The sequence below is a fragment of the Entelurus aequoreus genome, linkage group LG16 (genome assembly GCF_033978785.1).
Source record: "Entelurus aequoreus isolate RoL-2023_Sb linkage group LG16, RoL_Eaeq_v1.1, whole genome shotgun sequence".
In the NCBI taxonomy this organism is placed as follows: domain Eukaryota; kingdom Metazoa; phylum Chordata; class Actinopteri; order Syngnathiformes; family Syngnathidae; genus Entelurus; species Entelurus aequoreus.
In genome coordinates, this window is record NC_084746.1 from 2,966,820 (window position 1) to 2,981,820 (window position 15,001).

At 37.2% G+C, this 15,001-nt stretch overlaps 1 protein-coding gene across 1 annotated transcript in view; it reads left to right on the forward strand.

Annotated features, from left to right (window-relative positions):
- plxdc2a (plexin domain containing 2a) overlaps window positions 1–15,001 on the forward strand; it is a 35,415-nt gene that overhangs the window by 14,546 nt on the left and 5,868 nt on the right. Inside the window, exons 7-12 of the mRNA XM_062023796.1 lie at window positions 6,140–6,258; window positions 6,337–6,436; window positions 6,540–6,635; window positions 11,232–11,313; window positions 11,407–11,467; window positions 11,533–11,764. Coding sequence (XP_061879780.1) covers window positions 6,140–6,258; window positions 6,337–6,436; window positions 6,540–6,635; window positions 11,232–11,313; window positions 11,407–11,467; window positions 11,533–11,764 — 690 coding nt within the window. The remainder of the gene's footprint in view (window positions 1–6,139; window positions 6,259–6,336; window positions 6,437–6,539; window positions 6,636–11,231; window positions 11,314–11,406; window positions 11,468–11,532; window positions 11,765–15,001) is intronic.

Sequence of the window (15,001 nt, forward strand, 5' to 3'; positions counted from 1 at the left end):
CGTCCTGGCACTTTTGTGCGTGCCACACAGGAGAGGGTGTTGAGCATGGTTAGAAAGATAGTGACAGAGAATAGAACGAGGATGGACAATTCAACCCTAAACTCACTCCTTTCCTGCAAATTACATTTCACAGATGCTGCCCATACCTATGTATGCTCCTTCAAAGGCTGTGCTACTGGCTGCAAAGCATTGCACTTTCAAATACAACAATGAGTAGAGGAGTGTTATGTGTGTATATGTGGAAATAAATGAACACTGAAATTCAAGTATTTAATTTATTTATTTATATATATATATATATATATATATATATATATATATATATATATATATATATATATATATATATATATATATATATATATATATATATATATATATATATATATATATATATATATATATATAAAGGGCTGCAACTAACGATTAATTTGATAATCGATTAATCTGTCGATTATTACTTCGATTAATAATCGGATAAAAGAGACAAACTACATTTCTATCCTTTCCAGTATTTTATTGATTAAAAAAAACAGCATACTGGCACCATACTTATTTTGATTATTGTTTATCAGCTGTTTGTAAATATTGCAGTTTATAAAGGTTTATTAAAAAAATTTAAAAAATAAAATAAAAAATAAAAAAGAAGCCTCTGCGCATGCGCATAGCATAGTTCCAACGAATCGATGACTAAATTAATCGCCAACTATTTAGATAATCGATTTTAATCGATTTAATCAATTAGTTGTTGCAGCCCTAATATATATATATATATATATATATATATATACAGTATATATACATATATATATACAATATATACAATAAATATATACAGTATATATATATGTATATATATATATATATATATATATATATATATATATATATATATATATATATATATATATATATATATATATATATATATACACAGTATATTAGGGCTGCAACTAACGATTAATTTGGTAATCGATCAATCTGTCGATTATTACTTCGATTAATCGATTAATAATCGGTTGTAATCGATTAATAATCGGTTAAAAGAGACCAACTACATTTCTATCCTTTCCAGTATTTTATTGGGGGAAAAACCTGCATACTAGCACCATACTTATTTTTGATTATTGTTTCTCAGCTGTTTGTAAATATTGCAGTTTATAAAAGAAAATAAAAGTCAAATAAATAAATAAAAAGAAAAAAGTAGCCTCTGCGCATAGTATAGATCCAACGAATCGATGACTAAATTAATCGCCAACTATTTTGATAATCGATTTAATCAATTAGTTGTTGCAACCCTAATATATTTATTTATTTATATATATATATATATATATATATATATATATATATATATATATATATATATATATATATATATATATATATATATATATATATATATATATATATATATATATATATATATATATATATATATATATATATATATATATATCTCCCGAGTTCGGAGGTCTCAAGGTTGGCAAGTATGGTCCCGCCGCCGGTCGCACAAGTCCCGGGATGCCCCAAAATGTCCAAAACGCGCCCAGCAAAGTCCCACGGGAAGGCGGGGAGAAAAGTGAGAAAAGTCGGCAAAAGTCCCAAAAATGTTCAAAATACCTACCCAGGTTCGTAATTACTATATTCATGATGATTAGATATTTGTATTATTATGATACTCTAATTGGTATACATATTGTTTATATGGTGGCCTGAAGTTTAAAACACGTTTACATTTGATAAAACAAATTGCAATTACACAAACCCAAAAAAATGGCGGAAATAACATAAACAAAAATCCAAAACAACTTACAATTTCAGAAAGCAGAAAGGGAAGACTGCTAAGTTAACACATCATTTTGTTCATGTCCGTACGTTCCTATTCTCTCCTTTCAATAAACACAATAGAATACTACTAAATATTAGTCAATTTGTTCAAGTGTTTTTCTGAAATTGTACAAAACCCCAAAAGCAGTGAAGTTGTCACGTTGTGTAAATGCTAAATAAAAACAAAATACAATGATTTGCAAATCCTTATTCAACTTATATTCAATTGAATAGACTGCAAAGACAAGATATTTAACGTTCAAACTGGAAAACTTTGTTATATTTTGCAAATATTAGCTCATTTGGAATTGGATGCCTGCAACATGTTTCAAAAAAAGCTGGCAAAAGTGGCAAAAAAGAGTGAGAAAGTTGAGGAATGCTCATCAAAGACTTATTTGGAACATCCCACAGGTGTGCAGGCTAATTGGGAACAGGTGGGTGCCATGATTGGGTATACAAGCAGCTTCCATGAAATGCTCAGTCATTCACAAACAAGGACGGGGCGAGGGTCACCACTTTGTCAACAAATGCCTGAGCAAATTGTTTAAGAACAACATTTCTCAACCAGCTATTGCAAGGAATTTAGAGATTTCACCATCTACGCTCTGTAATATCATCAAAAGGTTCCGAGAATTTGGAACAATCACTGCACGTAAGCAGCAAGGCTGAAAACCAACACTGAATGCCCGTGACCTTGGCGGTACTGCATCAAAAACCAACATCAGTGTGTAAAGGATATCACCACATGGGCTCAGGAACACTTCAGAAAACCACTGTCAGTAACTACAGTTGGTCGCTACATCTGTAAGTGCAAGTTAAAACTCTACTATGCAAAGCGAAAGCCATTTATCAACAACACCCAGAAACGCTGCCGGCTTCGCTGGGCCTGAGCTCATCTAAGATGGACTGATGCAAAGTGGAAAAGTGTTCTGTGGTCTGATGAGTCCACATTTCAAATTGTTTTTGGAAACTGTGGACGTCGTGTCCTCCGGACCAAAGAGGAAAAGAACCATCCGGATTGTTATAGGCGCAAAGTGTAAAAGGCAGCATGTGTGATGGTATGGGGGTGTATTAGTGCCCAAGACATGGGTAACTTACACATCTGTGAAGGCGCCATTAATGCTGAAAGGTACATACAGCTTTTGGAGCATCCAAGCAACGTTATCATGGACGCCCCTGCTTATTTCAGCAAGACAATGCCAAGCCACGTGTTACATCAACGTGGCTTCGTAGTAAAAGAGTGCGGGTACTAGACTGGCCTGCCTGTAGTCCAGACCTGTCTTCCATTGAAAATGTGTGGCACCTAAAATAGCAGAATGGAGACCCCCGGACTGTTGAACAACTTAAGCTGTACATCAAGCAAGAATGGGAAAGAATTCCACCTGAGAAGCTTCAAAAATGTGTCTCCTCAGTTCCCAAACCTTTACTGAGTGTTGTTAAAAGGAAAGGCCATGTAACACAGTGGTGAACATGCCCTTTCCCAACTACTTTGGCACGTGTTGCAGCCATGAAATTCTAAGTTAATTATTATTTGCAAAAAAAAAAAAGTTTATGAGTTTGAACATGAATATCTTGTCTTTGCAGTCTATTCAATTAAATATAAGTTAAAAAAGGATTTGCAAATTATTGTATTCTCTTTTTATTTACCATTTACACAACGTGACAACTTCACTGCTTTTGGCTTTTGTAAATTGTTTTGTCCTTGATTAATCGTTCAATTGCTTTGTGTCGTTTGTATGTTGTTTTTGCTTGTGTTACTACTTCATGAAATGTGCAAGTGCTTTTCAACCCCTTATAGTTGTATCTGCAAAATCGGTAAAAGAGCGACATTACTCTACATAGGGATGTGGGAAAAAAATCGATTTTAAATTTTTTTTATTTTTTTTAATCAATCCAACAAAACAATACACATCAATGCCATAACAATGCAATCCAATTCCGAAACCAAACCCGACCCAGCAAAAGTAGTGAAACAAAAATGAATATTATCAACAACAGTATCAATATTAGTTACAATTTCAACATAGCAGTGATTAAAAATCCCTCATTGACATTATCATTAGACATTTATAAAAATAAAAATAAAAAGAACAATAGTGTGACAGTGGCTTACACTTGCATGGCATCTCATAAGCTTGACAACACACTGTGTCCAATATTTTCACAAAGATAAAATAAGTCATATTTTTGCTTCATTTAATAGTTCAAACAAATGTACATTATTGCAATCAGTTGATAAAACATTGTCCTTTACAATTATAAAAGCTTTTTACAAAAATCTACTACTCCGCTTGCATGTCAGCAGACTGGGGTAGATCCTGCTGAAATCTATGTATTCCATGAATAGACAATCCTTTTCAATCGGGAAAAAAATCATTTTTGAATCGAGAATCGCGTTGAATCGAAAAAAATCGATTTAGAATCTAATCGTGACCCCAAGAATCGACATTGAATCGAATCGTGGGACACCCAAAGATTCACAGCCCTAACATTACACCATAATATAACTTCAATAAATATATATATATACATATAAAAATGAAGAAAGGAATGTATCATAATAAGCCAATCCATCAAACTTAATTGTCAAAGTGCGTTTATTCCATTTACATATAACGACTGTATATGGATATTCATGTTTCATAATAAATATATTTATTTATTTTATATATATATTTATATATTATTTATTTATAAAAGTTTGGGGTCACATTGAAATGTCCTTATTTTTGAAGGAAAAGCACTGTACTTTTCAATGAAGATAACTTTAAACTAGTCTTAACTTTACAGAAATACACTCTATACATTGCTAATGTGGTAAATGACTATTCTAGCTGCAAATGTCTGCTTTTTGGTGCAATATCTACATAGGTGTACAGAGGCCCATTTCCAGCAACTATCACTCCAGTGTTCTAATGGTACAATGTGTTTGCTCATTGGCTCAGAAGGCTAATTGATGATTAGAAAACCCTTGTGCAATCATGTTCACACATCTGAAAACACTTTAGCTCGTTACAGAAGCTACAAAACTGACCTTCCTTTGAGCAGATTGAGTTTCTGGAGCATCACATTTGTGGGGTCGATTAAACGCTCAAAATGGCCAGAAAAAGAGAACTTTCATCTGAAACTCGACAGTCTATTCTTGTTCTTAGAAATGAAGGCTATTCCACAAAATGGTTTGGGTGACCCCAAACTTTTGAACGGTAGTGTATATACATATAAAAATAATTAAAGAAATGTATCATAATAAACCAATCCATCAAACTTAATTGTCAAAAGTGCGTTTATGCCATTTACATATAACGACTGTATATGGATATTCATGTTTTATAATAAATATTTTCAATTTAAAATTAAAATGCAATATATATTTGCAAACATGATATAAAATTCAACATAAATATACACACATTCTTAATAATAACTATCTGTTTGTTCAGTATCATTAGGCATAGTTGTTTCAAACATATTGTGTTATTATGATTTATCATAGTATATATAGTAGGGATGTCCGATAATATCGGAAATTATCGGTATAGTTTTTTTTAATTATCGGTATCGTTGTTTTTTTTTTAATTAAATCAACATAAAAAACACAAGATACACTTACAATTAATGCACCAACCCAAAAAAACTCCCTCCTCATTCACACAAAAGTGTTGTTTCTTTCTGTTATTAATATTCTGCTTCCTACATTATATATCAATATATATCAATACAGTCTGCAAGGGATACAGTCCGTAAGCACACATGATTGTGCGTGCTGCTGCTCCACTAATAGTACTAACCTTTAACACTTCATTTTACTCATTTTCATTCATTACTAGTTTCTATGTAACTGTTTTTATATTGTTTTGCTTTCTTTTTTATTCAAGAAAATGTTTTCAATTAATTTATCTTATTTTATTTTATAATTTTTTTTAAAAAGTACCTTATCTTCACCATACCTGGTTGTCCAAATTAGACATAATAATGTGTTAATTCCACGACTGTATATATCGGTTGATATCGGTATCGGTAATTAAAGAGTTGGACAATATCGGAATATCGGATATCGGCAAAAAGCCATTATCGGACATCCCTAATATATAGTTTATCGGAACCAAACATATTTTTTTAGCCTAAATTTGTAAATTTACACAATTTTATTCATATTAGAAACATACATACATATGTTATTTCTGGATAGAAATAAAACAAACAGCCTTTTTTCACCACAGTGCCATCTAGTGGGTGTGGCAGTGCGTTGCATCCATGCATTCATTGTTTTTCACGTTTTTTTTGTTTTGTTTTTTGTTTATATTGTAAGGCACGGCGCTGGTGGTGCAGTGGACCAGCCTCCACCTGCAGGACAATGTCCAATCAGGCACGTTCACCTTCCAAGCTGCTCTGCACAGCGACGGACGCATTGTGTTTACCTATAACGAGGTCACCTACCCTCACCTGGTGCTCTCCTATACTTAGAGCATATTTAGATTTAAATTGTGTTTTTTGTTCCTGTTCCAGATTCCTGTTGACATCAGCGACATCAGCAGCGAGAATCATCCCGTCAAAGTCGGCCTGTCGGACGCGTTTGTGGTGCTTCATAACATAGAGCAGATTCCCAGTGAGTGGAGCTTCATGACCTCCTTTTAGGCACTTTTATACTCCCTTTGTTTGCTGCTAATGGAGCCGAACCGTGACCGCGATCATTATTATTATCCTGGCAGACGTTCGACGAAGGACCATCTACGAGTACCACAAAGTGGACTTTTTAAAGTCCAAAATCTGCAATGGTACCACTGTAGAGATGTTACCTCTCCCAAGTAAGTGCACTAAGCTACAAAACTATTTCCTCCTCATTTCTTGGCAAATGCTCTTATACAGCAACTACCTTGGGATATGACTTTAATCGGCTCTGTGACGCAGCCCGTACTTTGAAAAACTCTTATTGTGAAACCGCATCGGCCATTGAAATGAATTACAATCAATATTACAAACTTTTTGCCATGTTCAGTTGAATGACGTTTCATGAAAGCAGAGCGTGTGAGCTAGAGATGTCCGATAATATCAGACTGCCAATATTATCGGCCAATAAATGCTTTAAAATGTAATATCGGAAATGATCGGTTTCAAAATTATCGGTATCTGTTTCAAAATCTAATATTTATGACTTTTTAAAAGGCCGCTGTGTACACGGACGTAGGGAGAAATACGCCAATAAACCTTAAAAACACTGCCTTTGCATGACGGCCCAGGCACATAATATCTAGGGCTTTACACACACACACACAAGTGAATACAAGGCATACTTGGTCAACAGCCATACAGGTCACACTGAGGGTGACCGCATAAACAACTTTAACACTGTTACAAATATGCGCCACACTCTGAACCCACACCAAGCAAGAATGACAAACACATTTCGGGAGAACATCCGCACCGTAACACAACATAAACACAACCGAACAAATACCCAGAACCCCTTGCAGCACTAACTCTTCCGGGACGCTACAATATACACCCCCCCCGCTAACCCCCTCCCCCCTGCTCACACCTCAACCCCGCCCACCTCAACCTCCTCATGCTCTCTCAGGGAGAGCATGTCCCAAATTCCGAGCTGCTGTTTTGAGGCGTGTTAAAAAAAAATAATGCACTTTGTGACTTCAATAATAAATATGGCAGTGCCATGTTGGCATTTTTTTCCATAACTTGAGTTCTGGGAAACCTTGTTACATTGTTTAATGCATCCAGCGGGGCATCACAACAAAATGAGGCATAATAATGTGTTCATTCCACCACTGTATATATCGGTATTGCTTGATATCGGAATCGGTAATTAAGAGTTGGACAATATCGGCAAAAAAGCCATTATCGGACATCTCTAGTGTGAGCGCGTGCCTTAAAAAGTAGTGCCTGTTGCCATGTGACGTGTGACACCAGCACGAGAGCCAGACAGAGCAGCATTAGCCCAGGTGTGTTTGTTAGCTCCTGCGAGACGAAAATTTCACTGGATTGTGTTGTTCTTATCTCGTTCATAAAAAAGCCTGAATGCATTTCGATAGCTGTCTTATGTTCTTGTCCACAAACAGGGTGTTGTAGGATTGTAAGCTTGTCACTTCGATCATTGATTTGTTGGTATTAACTCCCACATAGTAGTGGTACTGTGTGTACTCACATGTTGTGTGTTGTTTGCTGTGGGATGTTGCCTCTTCCTATTTGATATCCAGTTCATTTTACCGTGGCGCTGGTTGTTACTTTCACGAAAAAACAAATATATATTTTCTGCGTTGAACTTGCCGTGCTTCTGACGCTGTCTTGTTGACATACAACCACGTCAATAGTATCGTAAATGGCGTTGTAACATACATAAAAATATTACATTAGAGATTACTTGTTACTAGCAAAAGTAACGGCTTTACTACTTTACCCTACATCTGCCCGTAACCCATAACCTTAGGCAATAATAATGTTTATTTTCTTTGTTTGTTAGTAAATAGTAAATAATAACACTGTAATGGTATGAAAGACTGTAATTATATACATTTGTGAATTAATAGTGACGGAAGTGGATAATTACATATATCCATATTTAAGAGTCACTTCTTTTGTATCTCTTATAGTCATATTATAATCAGCTAATGTTTCGTCTGGTACTTCAGTGGGTTTTGGGGGAGAGATCGATCTTAGCTGCGCTAGTAAATGCTTCTGTACTGGATTGGTCTCACGTTTATTTTCAAAGCCTTGAAAATAAATCACAAAATACCTCTTCTGTCTGGTGTTCAATTTGAGCTCAGCTACGTGTCATCAAAAGAACTTGGGAGTGACCAGAAACTTAAATTCCCTGAAGGAACATCTGGTCGAACGCAACAATTTGGGGGCTCGTCCGGGATATGAACCCGGGACCTCTCGCAATAATAATGTTATTAAATTATAGATTATAGATTATTAGAGTTATATTAAATTAGAGATTACTTGTTACTAGCAAAACTAACGGCTTTACTACTTTACCCACATCTGCCCGTAACCCATAACCTTAGGCAATAATAATGTTTATTTTCTTTGTTTGTTAGTAAATAGTAAATAACAACACTGTAATGGTATGAAAGACTGTAATGATATAAATTTGTGAATTAATAGTGACGGAAGTGGATAATTACATATATCCATATTTAAGAGTTACTTCTTTTGTATCTTTTATAGTCATATTATAATCAGCTAATGTTTCGTCTGGTACAAAGTGCTTGCATTACGAGTGTCCTTGGGGAGAGACTCAGAGCGTTGAATATCCTCTCTCTCACACTCCCATAACATTCTTAAGATAAGGGGCACAAAGCTGTTCTGGGCTAGCAGACAACAGGTGGGGAGGAGGAAGGGGAAGAGGTGGGTAGAACAGAACGTCTCTGGGGGGTGGGAGCGAGGGACGGATTGAAGAAGACAGCACTTCCGTGGGTTTTGGGGGGGGGGAGATCGATCTTAGCTGCGCTAGTGAATGCTTCTGTACTGGATTGGTCTCACGTTTATTTTCAAAGCTTTGAAAATAAATCACAAAATACCTCTTCTGTCTGGTGTTCAATTTGAGCTCAGCTATGTGTCATCAAAAGAACTTGGGAGTGACCAGAAACTTAAATTCCCTGGAGGAACATCTGGTCGAACGCAACAATTTGGGGGCTCGTCCGGGATATGAACCCGGGACCTCTCGCAATAATAATGTTATTAAAATATAGATTATAGATTATTAGAGTTATATTACATTAGAGATTACTTGTTACTAGCAAAAGTAACGGCTTTACTACTTTACCCACATCTGCCCGTAACCCATAACCTTAGGCAATAATATTGTTTATTTTCTTTGTTTGTTAGTAAATAGTAAATAATTACACTGTAATGGTATGAAAGACTGTAATGATATAAATTTGTGAATTAATAGACACTGTAATGATAGCAACAACTGCAATATTAGACACTGTAATAATATCAGACATTGTAATGATAGCAGACATTGTTATATCGGACACTGTCATGATATCAGACTCTGTAATGCTATCAGACACTGCCATTATATTACACTGTCATGATGTCGACCACAGTAATGCAATCAAACTTGAATGATATCAAACACTGTAATGATATCAAACCCTGTAATAATCACAATATCAAAGGCAGAGGCGTTGTTGATTCCATCAAATGTTGTTTTCTGTTGGTTGCTATGGGAACTGGAGCTACATGCAAGCTTCATCTAGACCGGGTTTGCGGCATCTTTCAGTAGCAGCAAAAGCATTGCCATTGTGTGTGTGTGTGTGTGTGTGTGTGTGTGTGTGTGTGTGTGTGTGTGTGTGTGTGTGTGTGTGTGTGTGTGTGTATCTATCTATGATATTACAGTGTTTCCCATAAACTACCAAGATACCTGTGGCGGTGGGGGCGTGTCTATGGGCGTGGTCACCATGACATCATCGAGTAATTTGCATAATTTACTACAATGATATGATTTTCTCTAAAAAGGCTCAAAAAATGTATACTTACTAATTAATAATAACAGTTTTGTTTTAAACGTCCATCCATCCATCCATTTTACAATATAATTACAACACTTTATGTACATATTTATATACAGATTTGAACAATAAGTTATTCACTGAAATATATTTATTAATTGTGGTTCTTACAAAAAATATATCTTATAAAATATAAAAGCTAAAATGTCTCTTAAAGCTCTGCCCCTTTAATTAGTGCATATTAAATCATTTAACTTTAGCCTACTACTACAACCATATTATTTACCAGCAACATAAAGTGAAACAGAGGCAGAGGTGTCCTGCCACAGTCAGTAACAAATAAACAGAAAACAGTAGTGGTCAAATACAAATAAGGCAACAAGAGAAGTATCCTACACTTCTCTTTTGTAAAGTAAATGTGAACAGTCTATATGGGCATCTACATCTACATCTACATCTACATCAACTATATGATTTGCCTGAGAAGCTGGACAGGACAAAAAAAATAAATAATAATAATAATTTATTTTTATTTGTGGCGGACGTAATTCTTTCGTGGCGGGCCGCCACAAATAAATGAATGTGTGGGAAACACTGTATTAATTTAACATCAGACAATAGAAGTAAGGGAACTTGTCACACTTAAGAACAAATAGGCCACCCTAAGAGTGTTCTAGCACTCTTAGATTTTGTTCTTACCTACGAACAAATCCCAGCTAAGAAAACCTTGGTGAATACAAAAATCTCCTTAAAAACTTCGTAAGTGGGCCTAAGAACGAAATGTGTTCTTTAAGAATGGTTGCCCACTGAGAGGGTTTGCCTTGGGTCTTCCATACGTGGAGTGCCGTTCCAGTTTTGTACACATGCAGGTCTTGAAATGGAAGAGGGAAAAAAAGAGTTGTGACGCTGTTTACTGTTTGTCCTCAGCTTGTCTGCAGTTCTCCGGCTGCGCTCCGTGTGTGACGTCTCAGATCGGCTTCAACTGCAGCTGGTGCTCCCGCCTGCAGAGGTCCGCTGGAAAAAGCACACGCCGAATGTGAAGCCTTCTTTCGAACCCGCTTCACAACTTCCTCCTCCTCCTTCTTCTTCTTCTGCTCGGCAGATGTTCCAGCGGCTTCGACCGAAACCGGCAAGGCTGGGTAGACCACGGCTGCCAGGAGGAGGTTAGTACTCACCGTTAATTGATCCGCTCAACTCACGCCTGAGCTGACCCGCGGTCCTCCGCCAGAGACGAGACCCGCGTTGTTTACGCGGACGCCACGTCACGGATGCGACGCAGACGCCACGCCACTTCACGGCCGCCACCACTCCAGCGGCTGCCACGTCAGGCCAGCAGATGACCTCCGGTGTGACCTCCATGCCTGTAGGCAACACTTCCACCGCCGAGAGCCGGCCGACACGCGGCAGCAGCGGCAAGAATGCCACGTCTGCTCCTTGGTCCTTCACCAGCCAGCCTACAGGTCACTTTTCACACACTCAGACGTACATGCAGGCTTAAACTTACACTTCTGGACTACAGGCAGGCCAGTCTAGTACCCGCACGCCACGCTGTTGTAACAACATGGCATTGTCTTGCTGAAATAAGCAGGGGCGTCCATGGTAACGTTGCTTGGATGGCAACATATGTTGCTCCAAAAGCAAGCATTAATGGTGCCTTCACAGATGTGTAAGTTACCCATGTCTTGGGCACTAATACACCCCCATACCATCACACATGCTGCCTTTTACACTTTGCCCCTAGAACAATCCGGATGGTTCTTTTCCTCTTTGGTCCGGAGGACACCACGTCCACAGTTTCCAAAAACAATTTGAAATGTGGACTCGTCAGACCACAGAACACTTTACCACTTTGCATCAGTCCATCTTAGATGAGCTCGGGTGCAGCGTTTCTGGGTGTTGTTGATAAATGGCTTTCGCTTTGCATAGTAGAGTTTTAACTTGCACTTACAGATGTAGCGACCAACTGTCGTTACTGACAGTGGTTTTCTCAAGTGTTCCTGAGCCCATGTGGTGATATCCTTTACACACTGATGTCGCTTTTTGATGCAGTACCGCCTGAGGGATCCAAGGCCACGGGCATTCAATGTTGGTTTTCAGCCTTGCAGGGATTTCCCCAGATTCTCTGAACCTTTTGATGATATTACGGACCGTAGATGGACAGAAGTGTGCATAAAAACATGTTGATTGATTGATTGATTGATTGAGACATTTATTAGTAGATTGCACAGTACAGTACATATTCTGTACAATTGACCACTAAGTGGTAAAACCCCAATAAGTTTTTCAACTTGTTTAATCAATTCCTGGTTTACAACAGAAAGTGGCCAGATATTAACAGTAAATTATAAAGTAGATGATTACTAGTTTTGAGGAAATAACACAACACAAAATGACAGAATATGTCACTACATACGTCAGTAGCTAAACTAGCAGCCTTTGTAACCGGTTTTAAAACGGTTCTATTATCATTTACATGGCAAATAATATATTGTGATATACATCTGTAATATGTATCGCAATATAGATTTGTAGGCCACATCCCTAGTAGTTAATATATGTGTCAATGAAATAAAATATGGAGAATTTGGATTTCAAATGTCACTTGACGGAGACTACTTCCAGACTTGGACTCACACTTGTTGTCCTGTTTTCATGTGCAGTTGCAGTGTCCATTGTGGTCAAGCCCAGTTGGAGATGGTGGGTGGTCAAGTTGGGAGTTATTTGCCAGTCCTGTGCTAGCACATAGCTGAGTGTATACAGTGCCATGTTAAATACTACATAGTGTCCTCAATGTATGCCTGGGATTGGCTGGCATGTGTGCACGCCTCTTTGGCCTCGGGAGGCTTTTGTTGTGCTGGCGACGCTCGGCTGGATGACGGAAGGATGTTGTTGTTGTTGTTGTTGTTGTTGTGGTGGTGGTGCTATCGAATCTGTGCAATAATAACTGTTGTTGCATGCCACCTGTATAACGTGGCCATCGTGGAATAATTATTCTTTATTATTCCATATATTGACTACTAATATTAACACTTCCTGCAATGATGTCTTAGTTAATATTTGTTTACTCCTTTTAGGATGAACTTACTATTATATTAATTGTTTTTTTGTTGGGAATTACTTCTTACCATAATGTTTAAGTTTGATTATTCAATACATAATAATCAAACCATGGATCTAACATAATAGTGTGAGTCCAGTCCATAGTGGATCTAACATAATAGTGAGAGTCCAGTCCATAGTGGATCTAACATAATAGTGAGAGTCCAGTCCATAGTGGATCTAACATAATAGTGTGAGAGTCCAGTCCATAGTGGATCTAACATAATAGTGAGAGTCCAGTCCATAGTGGATCTAACATAATAGTGAGAGTCCAGTCCATAGTGGATCTAACATAATAGTGTGAGAGACCAGTCCATAGTGGATCTAACATAATAGTGTGAGAGTCCAGTCCATAGTGGATCTAACATAATAGTGTGAGAGTCCAGTCCATAGTGGATCTAACATATTAGTGAGAGTCCAGTCCATAGTGGATCTAACATAATAGTGAGAGTCCAGTCCATAGTGGATCTAACATAATAGTGTGAGAGTCCAGTCCATAGTGGATCTAACATAATAGTGTGAGAGTCCAGTCCATAGTGGATCTAACATAATAGTGTGAGAGTCCAGTCCATAGTGGATCTAACATAATAGTGTGAGAGTCCAGTCCATAGTGGATCTAACATAATAGTGTGAGAGTCCAGTCCATAGTGGATCTAACATAATAGTGTGAGAGTCCAGTCCATAGTGGATCTAACATAATAGTGTGAGAGTCCAGTCCATAGTGGATCTAACATAATAGTGTGAGAGTCCAGTCCATAGTGGATCTAACATAATAGTGTGAGAGTCCAGTCCATAGTGGATCTAACATAATATTGTGAGAGTCCAGTCCATAGTGGATCTAACATAATAGTGTGAGAGTCCAGTCCATAGTGGATCTAACATAATAGTGTGAGAGTCCAGTCCATAGTGGATCTAACATAATAGTGTGAGAGTCCAGTCCATAGTGGATCTAACATAATAGTGTGAGAGTCCAGTCCATAGTGGATCTAACATAATAGTGTGAGAGTCCAGTCCATAGTGGATCTAACATAATAGTGTGAGAGTCCAGTCCATAGTGGATCTAACATAATATTGTGAGAGTCCAGTCCATAGTGGATCTAACATAATAGTGTGAGAGTCCAGTCCATAGTGGATCTAACATAATATTGTGAGAGTCCAGTCCATAGTGGATCTAACATAATAGTGTGAGAGTCCAGTCCATGGTGGATCTAACATAATATTGTGAGAGTCCAGTCCATAGTGGATCTAACATAATAGTGTGAGAGTCCAGTCCATAGTGGATCTAACATAATAGTGTGAGAGTCCATATACATATACATATATATATATATATATATATATATATATATATATATATATATATATATATATATATATATATATGTATATATATATATATATAAATATATATATATATATATATATGAAATACTCGAGTTGGTGAATTCTAGCTGTAAATAACCACGCCCCCCGCCCCCAACCCCGGCCAAGCCCCCCACCCTCCACCCCCTACCCCCCACCTCCCAATATTGGAGGTCTCAAGGTTGGCAAGTATGGCATACACACAAACATATTCAACAGTGGTAGTTCTAACAATT